Raw genomic sequence first — 13,054 nt, 5'->3', positions numbered from 1 at the left:
CTGGACACTCCACTCAAAGCGCTTTACAGGTAATGGGGATCCCCTCCACCCCCACCAGTGTGCAGCCCCACCTGGATGATGGAAGGTTAGTTTTGTCCCTGAAACCTGTGCCTCTCTCTGTTAGCTGAGCACATTCCTTTGGCCTGGCCGGACAGTTTTCTCCACACCTTTGTATCGCAGGATCTCAACAATGTGATCAGGTGTATTCAGTGCCTTCCACAGGAGCTTCTCAAGCTGTAGGGATCAGAAAGACATGGAAAACATATTGTTGGGGGAGGGATGGGGAACAGGACAGTGGCAGGGTGGCAGAGTGGTGGGCATAGCTGCCTCGTAGCGCTGGGGCTCTGGGTTTAATTCCGGACCTGGGGTGCTGTCTGCGTGGAGTTTGCATGTTCTCCCTGTGCTCACCTGGGTTTCCTCCCACAGTCCAAAGACGTACAGTACCGGTAGGTTACTTGGCTGCTGTTAGAACTGGCCCTGGTGCGATTGTGTGTGTCTGCCCTGCGTCCCCCTTCCAGGTTGCTTTCGTTCATGAACATGAAGGTTATTTTAAAGTGTGCAGTACTTTAAAATAAAGGAATTGAACCCATTGCAGTAATGCACGCCACTGACATTCACTACCTTTTTCAGATGTGCACACGTGCAAATCTCCTGGATTGTGTGCATCTGCAGTTCCAGTTTATTACAACTGCTGTTTTCTATAAAAAGGTCCTTATTTAAATGTATAAGGATTACATACTGTATGAAAACACAAAAAGGTCATTCAAATAAATGATTGGCATTTAATACCCAGTTCACCGAAGTGGTGTTTCCACTTCTCTTAGATTACTGGTGATTATTTGATGAATACTTCATTAATTTGTCTGTTGTTGGTGGTGCTTCAGAACAGTGTAAGTGTTTGTGGTTCCTAAATTTTAGAATATGGAGTTTTCATATGAAAAAATACAAGACAGCTTTTGATAAAAATGAATACTGTCAGTGTGGGATAACAAGCACACAGAACACCTTTTGAGGTTAGTTTTAGGTGTGTATTTCTGAAGCTACAGTGCAGTATGTGAACAAAAGCACAAAATAAACGATTGCCACTTGCAAAATGTTTCTCCAAGCTACAGACAGGATGAAGATCTTGACTTTGCTGCAAGTCAGGTTTAGTAAATAATAACTGTGCAGAGACATGTAGGAGTTACAATGATATCTCACATACTGTATGTAGTTTCGTGTGGAACGGTCCTTTTGTACAAATGACTTCCATGCGTGTGACACACTTTGTTTGCTTTTAGGAATATGAGGAGGAAGACGAAGTAGAGATGGACAGAGAAGACCATGTGCTTCAGTCTCATTCTTTGTCTGAATCTGTGAGTGACAAACTACCCTCTCTGTAATGGTTTCTCCAGTCAGATGCCACCTTCCTCAAACGGAGCAAGTGTTTTTTATTTCCTGTACCTTTGGCCATTTAACGTACCAATATTATACCCCTGGTATCTTGTGCATCTGACATTTGTCCTCTCATTAACAGAACAAAACGTTTTTGTGTGTTTATCAACAAAAACAACAGAGGATAGAAAGTACAGTGCGTCTTTTTAACTTAATCCATATGAGACCTTTTCACTGCGGGACTGGGGGAGGAAACTGGGGATCCCAGCAAAAACCCATGCGGAGGCGCGCAGAACATGCAAACTCCACACAGACAGCACGTCTGGGCCAGGATTGAACCCGAAGCCCAAGCGCTGAGAGGCAGCAACGCTCACCGCTGTGCCACCGTGACACCCCTTAGTGTTGTCACATGTGCGCACATGCTAATCTCCTGAATCACATTCAGCTGTAGTCCGCATTTATTACAGTTACCATTATCTAAAATAGGTCATCTCTTAAACATATAAGGATTACATATAGAAAACATAAAAAAGGTCATTCAAACAAATGATTGGCATTTAATACCACGTTCACTGAAGTGTTGTTTTCCACTTCTCTTAGATTACTGATGATTATTTGATGAATACGTCATTAATTTGTCTGTTGTTGGTGGTGCTTCAGAACAGTGTAAGCGTTTGTGGTTCCTAAATTTTAGAATATATTTTTCAAATGAAAAAAATACAAGACAGCTTTTGATAAAAATGAATAACGTCAGTGTGGGATAACAAGCACACAGAACACCTTTTGAGGTTAGTTTTAGGTGTCTATTTCTGAAGCTACATTGCAGTATATGAACAAAAGCACAAAATAAACGATTGCCACTTAACATAACATATCATCACTTTATTAGCCCTATACAATTTCTTGCATTAGGAATTTCTTTTCACGTACCCCAGCTTGCTCTCCATGAGACACACAGACAGGGAGAGAAGCTTGGGGTCAGAGCGCAGGGTCAGCCATTGATACAGCACCGCTGGAGCAGTTGGGGTTAAGGGCCTTGCTCAGGGGCCCAACGGAGTAGGATTCCTCTGCCGGCTGCAGGATTTGAACCGACCTTCCAGTCACAGGCGTAAGCTACAGACAGGATGAAGATCTTGACTTTGCTGCAAGTCAGGTTTAGTAAATAATAACTGTGCGGAGACATGTAGGAGTTACAATGATATCTCTCATACTGTATGTAGTTTCGTGTGGAACAGTCCTTTTGTACAAATGACTTCCATGCGTGTGACACACTTTGTTTGCTTTTAGGAATATGAGGAGGAAGACGAAGTAGAGATGGACAGAGAAGACCATGTGCTTCAGTCTCATTCTTTGTCTGAATCTGTGAGTGACAAACTACCCTCTCTGTAATGGTTTCTCCAGTCAGATGCCACCTTCCTCAAAACTGAAAAAGTGTTTATACCTTATTTCCTCAATTTTAAAGCTTTTCCACAGTATATAAAGTTAAATGAAAAAACACAAGATAATTTCACTAGGAAGTGAACAATATATTATAATTTTTTTAAGAAAGTACAAGAACAGAGGACTGCACCCTTATGTGAGCAAAAGTATGATGTGCATTGACAGCTGGGATTTGAACTTTTTAAAAATAAAAATAAGTAAATATTTCTCTCTGCTGAAAATGAACAATGCAGAGACTTGCAGTAGTAGCAAGGTGTTTACATTTTTATGTTTAAAAAAAAGTTTGATGTAATGTTTTTTTTAAATAAATCTTTCCGTATGTGTAACACCCTTTATTTTATTTGTTTTAGCATTATGAATGTGCTGACTATACATTTCTGCACAAGCCTCTGTTTGGCTTATCGATGGAAAAGCAGAGTGAAGCCCAGCTGGACGTTCCCTATTTAAAAACTAAATTTATTAGTATGACCCCCATGGCCCAGTCTCCTTCCCCGACTGTCGCTGTGGCGCCGCAGGGCTCTACAGCGGGCTTCAGCTTTTCTGCTTCAAGCATCCACCCCCCTGCAGCACCCAGGGGCCTCTTCGGTGCAGGAGCAGCACCCAGGGGCCTCTTCGGTGCAGGAGCAGCACCCAGGGGCCTCTTCGGTGCAGGAGCACCACCCAGGGGCCTCTTCGGTGCAGGAGCACCACCCAGGGGCCTCTTCGGTGCAGGAGCAGCACCCAATGGCCTCTTCGGTGCAGTAGCAGCACCCAGGGGCCTCTTCGGTGCAGGAGCACCACCCAGGGGCCTCTTCGGTGCAGGAGCAGCACCCAGGGGCCTCTTCGGTGCAGGAGCAGCACCCAATGGCCTCTTTGGTGCAGGAGCAGCACCCAGGGGCCTCTTCGGTGCAGGAGCACCACCCAGGGGCCTCTTCGGTGCAGGAGCAGCACCCAGGGGCCTCTTTGGCGCAGAAGCAGCACCCAGGGGCCACTTTGGCGCAGAAGCAGCACCCAGGGGCCTCTTTGGCGATGAAGCAGCACCCACGGGCCTCTTCGGTGCAGGAGCAGCACCCAGGGGCCTCTTTGGCGCAGAAGCAGCACCCAGGGGCCACTTTGGCGCAGAAGCAGCACCCAGGGGCCTCTTTGGCGATGAAGCAGCACCCACGGGCCTCTTTGGCGCAGAAGCAGCACCCAGGGGCCTCTTTGGCGATGAAGCAGCACCCACGGGCCTCTTCGGTGCAAGAGAAGTACAGACAGCAGAGACGCTGTCATGTCAGCCACTGGGGATTGGAGAGGCCTCTTCCCTCGTGCTCTCTGGAGAGAATTATGGGGACACGGCGGTCCCTGTCCTGGGTGCGTTGGCCAGCGTCCTGCCAGACTGGGGCACACTTCATTCCTTCCCCTCTCCCCAGCCCCAGCACGATCTCCCAGATTCATTCCAGGCCGGGGGCGACTTCAGGACCTTCTCAAGAGCGTCGGACAAGGAAAGGAGAAGCGGGGATGCCGTTGCTCGCAGGTCTTTCCCAACTCGTGCACCAGTCATTGTGGATTCAGCGCCACACCTGCGTCCATTACAGGACCCAGCGCCTTCACGCTTGATCTCCCAGGATGCATTATTCAGCCACGAAGGTGTTCGGCTGCACCCGCCCACATCCCCACTACCCCCGCCCGCACCCCCCCTGCCCACACCCCCCCTACCCCCGCCCCCACCATGTTCGCCTGACCTGATGACTGCTGCAGAGTCACCCAGACCGGCTGAAGGGGCGTCGTGGGCTTTGGGAGGAGGAGCGCGCATCTTGGCTCGACGCTTTAAACCGAAGGCCGCCGTACCTTCAGCACGTCTCCGCCTACAAAAGGTGGGATTCGCAGCCCACGCCCAGCAGGAGATGGAAGAACACGGAAAAAGAAAACCAAGTGCAAGGGCGGTAGTCTGGTAGTTACACCTTTCTTTCATCGTCTATTCTGATCACTTGTGATGTCTAGTCACGTTTGCCACTGCCCACGCGGTTATGTTTTCTCTGCAAGCCATTTCAAGCACACTGCTCCTTGTATTGAACCCCCTGTAGGTGATGATAAAAGCACTAGCTTGGCTGATGCAAACCAGGGCGTGTATTTTCTTACCAGCCTTTCTGGAGCCATCGCTATCGGTGTACGATTCTGTTGATGGCAGCCTTATTCCAGATGTGTCTGTCCCGTTGTCAGGATGCGTGTGAGGTCAGGGTTTTGAAGCTGCTTCAGTGTCTTGTGTGCAGACCTGGATGAAGGGCCACATCCGGCCTTGGAACCCGGCTTTCATGACCTGTGCTAGACCTGTGATTTGTGATTGGATTCCAGCTGCGAGACCAGGGAGGAGCTGCCTTCTGGATCTTTGCGGAGCCAGAGCTGTGTGTTATCCTGGAACCAGCTGTTTGCGCTGCAGCACAAGGTAAGGGCCTTTTTACTCGTTTAATTAGGGCAATTAATTAAATTAATTAGGGAGAAGATCACACATACTGTGCCCATTTTACAGTCCTTCATACTTGGTGTGTCAGTGTGAACATTCCTGTTGCGCAGTAAGTGAGTACCGTCTGCTGCTTGGTGTCTGTGACTTGTAACTCATCATATGTTTATAATGCCTTGTTTAGGATGGGTACTGGCCGTGCACTGCAGAACTGGGCTCTCTACTGGGTGTAGATCTCGACTTTCTTGCCAACATATTCCTGAAAGAAAAGGGCATCCTGTCTCTAGGTAATTAATATCAAAATGCAGAATGCAGATGCCACCCTGTCATCAGTTTATTAAGGTGGGTAGCTGCGTCAGCATGCGTAGGCTGCAAAAGAACAAGTAATAGGTTTATTCCATGCCGAAAAGAGAAGAAAGAAAACAACGTTTCGGTCGTGGAGCCTTCTTCGGGTGTGATCAGTTTATTAATCCTGCCAGCCACTGTGATTTCCGGTGACCTCACAGTACTGTGGAAATCTGCTGGTATGCTGTACTGGCGAACTTTTTTGACATTTTTGTGGCTCGTGGGGCACAAATACAACACCAGCACACTAACTGCCAGACACACAAACGCAGTACAAGAAATTGTTTCCTGGTTTCTCATGCAATTTCCTGTTGTGTGCAATAAATAAACCGCATGAGCCGGACAGACCTTGCTGTAATATACCAGTACCACACACCAGAGACACTCGTTCAGCGACACCAGCATCATGCTGCTTCAGTACACCTTCCTGCTGTTGTGAAGCCATCGTCTCCACGATGGTCTGATCTCCAGTCTAGTCTTTAGACTGATTAAATAAACGAGTGTAGATTTCACATGGGGCATTCTTAAGGTGGTGCCTTTTTTGCAGAAGTCCTTATTGAACGTCACTGTGCAGTATTTGTTTCAGAATTACACAAAGCCTCCTTCTCATGGCATTTCCTGGAGCGGTAAGCAGCTTTCGATTTCTCCTGACCGCTTGTTTGCGGTGGGTTTTTTTTCTGTTGGATTGTTGGCACAATTAGGACTTTTCTGTTTCAAGGCGTGAAGGCTCGAGAGGAAATCCTGCAGCTGCTGGCCACTCTGCTAGTTCTCCAACTCCTTCGTTTTACGCGACAAACCGAAGGAATACAGCTCACCTCCCTCTTTCAACTCGAGGACACGAAGCAGCCCAGGTGCGTCTCGTCTGTTGAGTTTTAGTCTCTGCTTTTTGTTTTTGACACGACCGAGCTTCCCTTTCAGATCAAGATCCCTAAGAGCGAAAGACAGCCCCCAGTACTTCTGTACCCATAAACTGATTAAATTCGTGTCCCAGAATTGGACCTACGGCTGTGCTCGCTCAAGATGGTAACTGCGATTCAAAGCATCCAGTCTTGCAAGATTTCTAATAGAGTTTAACGCTGGGGGGGCTGTCCCCCCTCTTCCCCCAACTTCTAAAACGTTTCTGAGAGGACAGGCAGCCTCTGGGAACAAGGAGCTCTGGTGAATTAAGCCTGTTCGGCGGACGGAGATCGGCCCAGTTCTCCCAAGGGGTTCTCGACAAAGATGATTGTGGCGCCTCTTCAGGCATATCACCCCAGCGAGCCCTCTCCCAGAGTGCACCCGTTACCCATACTCCTCCCATCGCCGCAGAGAGAGGCTCGTGCTTGTGGGACTTACCTGTACTTGTGTTATTTGTACACCTCCCTCCACCTGTCCCTTTAACGCGCAGAGAGGAGGAGAGACTTACCAATAACCCTCGCTATGTCTTTCCAGCCAGGCAGACATTCAGTTCATAGAACTGCGTTTCTGTGCGTCGCGAACGCTTGCCTCTCAGTAGTCACGCTGTGCATCTCCCCCCCCACCGCAGGCCAGCCCGCTGGGGCGACGTGAGCAGAGCGGTGGCGTGGGCCCGTGCGGCGGACCGGCAGCACCCCTGCGCCTGCAGCCGGCTGGAGCTGGGCCGCGGCTGGGAGTCCGTCACGCGCCAGCTGCTGCGCATCGAGCCCCCGGAGCGCCGCTCCCCGCTGCGGCCGGTCCTGAACAGAGCCTGACCCGGCCCAACTGGCCCGCCCGCCCTCCACGGCATCACGTGTGCCGCTGGACGACATGCCTCCCAGCGTGTTTCTGCATTTGCTGTGGTGTGCGTTTACTGCAAGATGCACTTGCCATTCTTTCAATCAGACTGGGGTTTGGGGATGATTTTCTAGATTAAAACAGAAGGTAGTTTCACAGATGGAACATAATAATAATACTTACTGACATTTATATAGCAGTTTCTGGACACACCACTCAAAGCGCTTTACAGGTACTGGGGATCCCCTCCACCGCCACCCGTGTGCAGCCCCACCTGGATGATGGGAATAGCTTCTCTGGTACAGCAGTCATGAAAGTGCTGTACAATCACTGACAGAAATAAAGAGTCAAACTTTCGGTATTGATTGCGCTGGTGCTGTTCCTGCAAATAGATTGTGAAACACCTCTGAAGGGGGAATAAATAATGCAAACCACAGTCTGGTGTACATGTGGCGACTTCTCTGCAAACTACCGGTGCTCTTGCAACAGGCTGCAAAGAGTCAACACCCTATGGCCTTTGTTCGTTTCCAGGGCCAGTGAAAGGGGACCCGCAACCTTGCTCTTACAGTTCGGGATTAGAAAGAACTGGCATTGATGAGCGCACTGCAAACCACAAGACGCAAGTAACGTGGTAATGTGTAAGAGCACAGTGAATGGAGACGGTAAACGTGTGAAATCTCAACTTTACGTCATAAAATAGACACTTTCCCAGCGTGCGCAGCACCATTGTCCGCGATTCCAAACGAGGCAACGAATCTTCCGGCGACGTGAAGCAGCCTGTACACAAGTACACACTGTAAACAAGCAGGCTTGTGAATATATCTCTCTTAATCCAACAGAAAAATTGCTCAAGGATTCAAGATGGTTTTGTCAACAAATACTTGTTAACTCTGCATACAGATCTTGAAGGAACATATTTCGCTGCAGATGTCTGCTGCACAACCTGTACTTTCACAAAGTTAAAGATTTTTTTTTTGTGTGCGTAATTCAGGATTTGTAAAACTTTGCCATACCATCGATTCATTTTTCTTGTTGCCGAGATTTAATGACCGGTCTGAGACACGGAGACTGCAGTTCGCCTGCGAGGTTAATTTAGCTGAAGCAGGGGCGGCCCCTAGTGGTCAAAGGGAGGTGGCTTACAGTGCAGTACCGCAAGGGGCCGTGCAAAGCTCTTTAACATGAACCGCACTTCGGACACTTACAGTTACAGTTTTACAAGGTACACGTCACCCTCTGGAACTGGATGAAGCCAGGTCTTAAAACAACACTGGTGACTCTCCATGCGTGGCAAACATACTGTATAAGTAAAAAACATTCAAGTCAAACCCCTTCCAAGAGCTTGACGACAATCAAGTGCTGCAACGCAACACACTCACTGGATTTTCGCTTTGTATTTATTTGACTTAATTAAGACATTTAGAACCGCGTCCTAAAATTCATGGAAAGAATGACAGTGGAAATACATACAATAGTAAAAGAAAAAGACATTTAAAGGGGTTCAAGACTATGTACACAATTCCCCCCTCAGCTGGCTACACGGAATCAACTCTTTTGAAAGTGACCACGCTGGACACCTTGTGGATCGCAGTGTCGAATGAACGGAGGAGCACTTGTTCTGATTTGGAGATTAGCTGTGGACCAGACTCCTCCCACTTCTCTGGTACCTCCATGTCTTTGTCCGTGTAGATCAGGAGGTCAAACGCACCTGGAATGTAAAAACCAGCACTCACAATTCAAGTCTTTAAGTAATACTCTGTATTCACCTTCCAAAAAAGCATTTTTTTTTGCACTTTAGAGGAAGGCATCTATCCATATGGAAGACGCCTGCACTGCAAAGTTTGCAAGGCTTTTACAATTAAATCTTTGACAATTCCATGGGCCTCTTTGTACTTTGTATTTTTGCTACATGCTGTAGGAGATGCTCAATTTTACAGCCAAGTGAAGTGTCCTCATCAATTCCCAAATCTCTTCCTCTCTTTCTAGGGCTCTCATCAGTTCATCTCATCCTTCTTTATGAACTTCGGAAATCCTACAAACACTCTTCTGGAGCTTGACACACTTTTGCCTTTGCATGAGAACTTCCAACTAAAATGCCGGCACTGGGTCAATTACAGTTTACGGTTGTGTATTCTTGTAGTTAATGTGCCACAGCATTAAACCGTTTTTGCACAACCTTAACACACGATCACTGGAAAATTAAAAATGTATTTCCCTATAAATTGGCATTGAGAGAATCCCACACAGTGAAAACATCAAATGCAACCACTGTCGGTACTTACAATCTGTTTCCAAGACGGGCAGAAAGGTTACAGTGGCAGTGATCTGTCTGATGATGATCTGAATTTCCTTTTGGATGGCTTTAATCGATTTCTCCCGTGGACAGCTGTTTGTAAAACAAAAAAAGCAGTATTCTAAATGCAGAGTGATATAAAAAACAAACAAAAAATAACACACACTGAAGCACAAAGACCTTTTGATTTCAACCAGTTGTTTATACTCTGGAAATTGAACACGAGATATTACAACTACCTTTACTGAAGAATAGCACAAACACTTCCTAAACCAAGACATCTGGACAATAACACTGTAATCCATAAATAAGAAATGCTTTACAACTGAGTTTTTTTTAATTATAAGTTTAAATAATCCTTTAATCAGAACTGGTTAAGGGAATTCTGACACATTGGTGTTACTTTAGAAGCCATACAAAAATTAGTTCCCTTCCCTCCATTAAATCATTAGATACCTCGATTCCTTTGCAGTCTTGTCACACTGAATATCAAACTGCCATCGCTCCAGGACCTCATTGGTTTCCAGGCTTATAATGACGATGACCAGCTTCTGTACGGTGCAGTCAACTAGCCACTCTTTAAATTAAAGAAAGATGTTGACATACAGTTTATAGAAAGTGCTTAATGTTTACCACTTTCAAAACAGAACAAGCCTCCCACTTGCAAAACATCTGACCCATTTCAGGTTCGACAAGCCTCCAGGGCCTGCTCCTTCCAGAGGTACACAAGCCAGGTGTAACGTGGTGTTCGAACTTGCCCCTAATTAAGAACTTGAACAGAGACCAGCAAAGATTCATACCATACTTAACACAGCTTACAGCTTCATGGCAAAAACAGATTCAAGAAAATCTGCAAATAACCTACACTTTCAGTATTCACGAGTCAAGCTTGTTACCAAGTAATATACACAGAATAACACTGATATTTTTCAGGCAAACAGTAAACATTGGGATATATAGTTAAGTATGGGGAGTTTAAATCAAGAGGTTGAGCAATGCATTACTAAAGTCTTGACTAAAATTGTACAATTTTTGTCTCAACATTGCAAAAAAGACACTACTGCAGACATTTGTCCAGAGACAAGCAACCAGACTTTCCCAGGTTTAAAAAAGCACCCTACCCTGACAGGGTGCTCACCTTTTCGGTCTTAAACAGAGAATACCAGGATTCAATAATCCAAACTCCTTTAAGGCACGAACAACGTCAACCCAATAGAAGCGCCCTTTGTACCACAATGCTTTTGTCTGGGTTAGGATAGTGTTCCGAAACTGGTGAAAATCAGGAATTGACCGAGTGGTTTAGTCAGTCAGTGAAATAATTATTCATCATCCCCAACGTGTACGCGATCTCTAACCATACACCCGCGTGGCTGGTATAACTAGAGGCACGTGAATTCTTTGCTCTCTGGCACAGCTTTCCAGAGGAGTAATCCAGGCACGCTTGGTTAAGGGAAGCGCATGATTCTTTTTTCACAATCTGCGCTGCCTTTCAAGTCGTTCAGGGGATCAGGGCTCCCAGCGCACAGTGCGATTCCTTTCAGGACAGAGGCGCTGCGCGCTTGGTTAAGCCAGCAGCACACGCATCCAGACTGCTGCCTTCCCTCGAGCGTGCCCGTGCGGACAGCGGAGCCGGCAAGCCACTGCCTGTCGCTCCTGCTGGAGCTCGGCGGCCTTCTTTCACCCCAGTGAGGTTTATAGTTGCCATTGAATTGATCCGATTGTCCCAGCCTAGGGAGCAAAGCACGTCTGTATGTTCCTGCGTATTAAACACTCTTATTCAATTTTCTGTTGTTTTTTTTCGCCGTAGCTTTTTGAATCCTTCTATAAGTGACGTGAGAAATAAGAGGACGTCACACAGCCCGCTGCGGTGGTGTCCTAACTGATAGACCCGAGCATCTCGTCCAGCAGTGTCCTGAACGAGACTGTGGCTCGGTAGCTTCATCCACACTCCTCCGACGCTCTGAGTCAATCAAAGCGCCTCCCCCGTTCCCTGTTTTAAACACCACTTCACTGGGTTTTCATGTTTCATTGGTGATTCTGAAGAAGCCTGGAAGGACGACTTACCTTTCAGCTGTCCCACCACATTGGTCAAGTAGTTCTTCAGCTTAGGATCGGTCGTCACGTACAGAGGCATATCGTAGTGAGTGACTCGGGTAAACGTCTCTGGAGGGTAAATCCCTCGTTGGTATAAGATATTGTTGATACCAAACGCTGTGAAAAATGAGAAGGCCCCCCCTTTTTAAAAAATAGATCAGAGTACCATGACCTAAACATTGCATATTAGGGCTCCATTTATACATTCATTCCACTTATACCTATTTATTATTACACGCAAGACATCCCCCTCGTGTCTTTGGGCCGAGAATCCGTAATTCTAATGAATAACAGGAGACAGACTGGCGCATCGCGGGACATGTAAACAGAACACGGCCGGGTCAGCTCCAAGACATCCCGGGCCTAGACGTGGCGAAAACCAGCGATGACGAAAGATAAGATCACTTTATTGGCCATATACAAGTTCTTGCATTAGAAATTTGAAGCTGGGGGTCAGAGCGCAGGGTCAGCCATTTATACAGCACCCCTGGAGCAGCTGGGGTTAAGGGCCTTGCTCAGGGGCCCAGCGGAGTAGGATTCCTCTACCGGTCGCAGGAAATAAGCTAGCTCGCACTTAAAAACATGAGAAAAACCGTGTACAGCACTCATTGCTCTGGGGTTTTCAGAAGGGGCTGTTTCTTATTCACGGTGCAATGACTTGGGGGGGGGGGCACTTTTTCATCCAATTAGTTGGCGCATGGGGTCTTAAAATCCCACAAACACCGAATAGTTAGACAAAAGCTACCCACTACTTTTTTTTTTTCAGTGAAGCGTGATTACAAGTCGATAACTTTCGCTGCAAGGCCCCCTGACTCCTTTAAATAATTCAGCCAGGTAAACTGCACTCACATCCTCGACGGAGGAGAAACAATCTTCCTATTTTATCTAGTTTGTTTTGTTGCTTTGCACCGGGGGCTGACTTTCGCCGCCGCCACCACCACCCCCTTTTTATGACGCCTCCGACTTACAGAAAAACTCCGCCACCAGCTCGGCGCTGCCCTTCAGCGTGATCCCCGTTAGCGTGCTCTCCATGTCGGCGGCGCAGCTCCCCGCTCCTCGGTTTGAAACGGGGGAGCGACCTGCGCGCACTTTTGAAAACCAACAGCCAAGCAGAAGGCGCAGCGCTGATGACGTCGGCGGTGACGTAGGGCCGTCTCCGGGCGTTCTGGGATCCATTGCTAATCCTGAGCGCCCTCGGCTGCGCGGATGCAGTGCTGGTAAAGATTGGTGTGAAGGCGATTGTAGGGTTTCTTAATGTTCATGGAGAAACCAAAAAAATAAACAACAGCAGAAAGTTGTTATGGGCAAATGCCTAAATATCTTGAAGATCCCAGGCTTCTCTGCTTTGAACAATACATTTC

General features: G+C 47.3%; 2 protein-coding genes across 2 annotated transcripts in view; one reads left to right on the top strand and one right to left on the bottom strand.

Annotated features, from left to right (window-relative positions):
- LOC148835629 (protein mono-ADP-ribosyltransferase PARP4-like) overlaps nt 1–7,745 on the top strand; it is a 29,196-nt gene extending 21,451 nt beyond the window's left edge. Inside the window, exons 32-38 of the mRNA XM_088914298.1 lie at nt 1,281–1,355; nt 2,662–2,736; nt 3,165–4,726; nt 5,128–5,218; nt 5,418–5,520; nt 6,297–6,429; nt 7,104–7,745. Coding sequence (XP_088770424.1) covers nt 1,281–1,355; nt 2,662–2,736; nt 3,165–4,726; nt 5,128–5,218; nt 5,418–5,520; nt 6,297–6,429; nt 7,104–7,287 — 2,223 coding nt within the window. The 3' untranslated portion in view covers nt 7,288–7,745. The remainder of the gene's footprint in view (nt 1–1,280; nt 1,356–2,661; nt 2,737–3,164; nt 4,727–5,127; nt 5,219–5,417; nt 5,521–6,296; nt 6,430–7,103) is intronic.
- Nucleotides 7,746–8,689: 944 nt separating this feature from the next.
- On the bottom strand, nt 8,690–12,819 carry mad2l1 (MAD2 mitotic arrest deficient-like 1 (yeast)). The gene is made up of 5 exons (XM_088914299.1): nt 12,662–12,819; nt 11,664–11,810; nt 10,056–10,176; nt 9,589–9,692; nt 8,690–9,014 (listed from the first exon to the last, which is right to left on the bottom strand). Exons 1-5 carry the CDS (start codon nt 12,723–12,725, stop codon nt 8,842–8,844), a joined length of 609 nt encoding a protein of 202 aa, XP_088770425.1. The 5' UTR covers nt 12,726–12,819; the 3' UTR covers nt 8,690–8,841.
- Between the last annotated feature and the right edge of the window lie 235 nt (nt 12,820–13,054).

This window comes from Atractosteus spatula, chromosome 4 (assembly GCF_055471065.1).
Source record: "Atractosteus spatula isolate fAtrSpa1 chromosome 4, fAtrSpa1.hap1, whole genome shotgun sequence".
Classification (NCBI taxonomy): Eukaryota; Metazoa; Chordata; class Actinopteri; order Semionotiformes; family Lepisosteidae; genus Atractosteus; species Atractosteus spatula.
The sequence above is the reverse complement of the archived record's forward strand: the minus strand, read 5'-3'. Positions and strand labels throughout refer to the sequence as shown.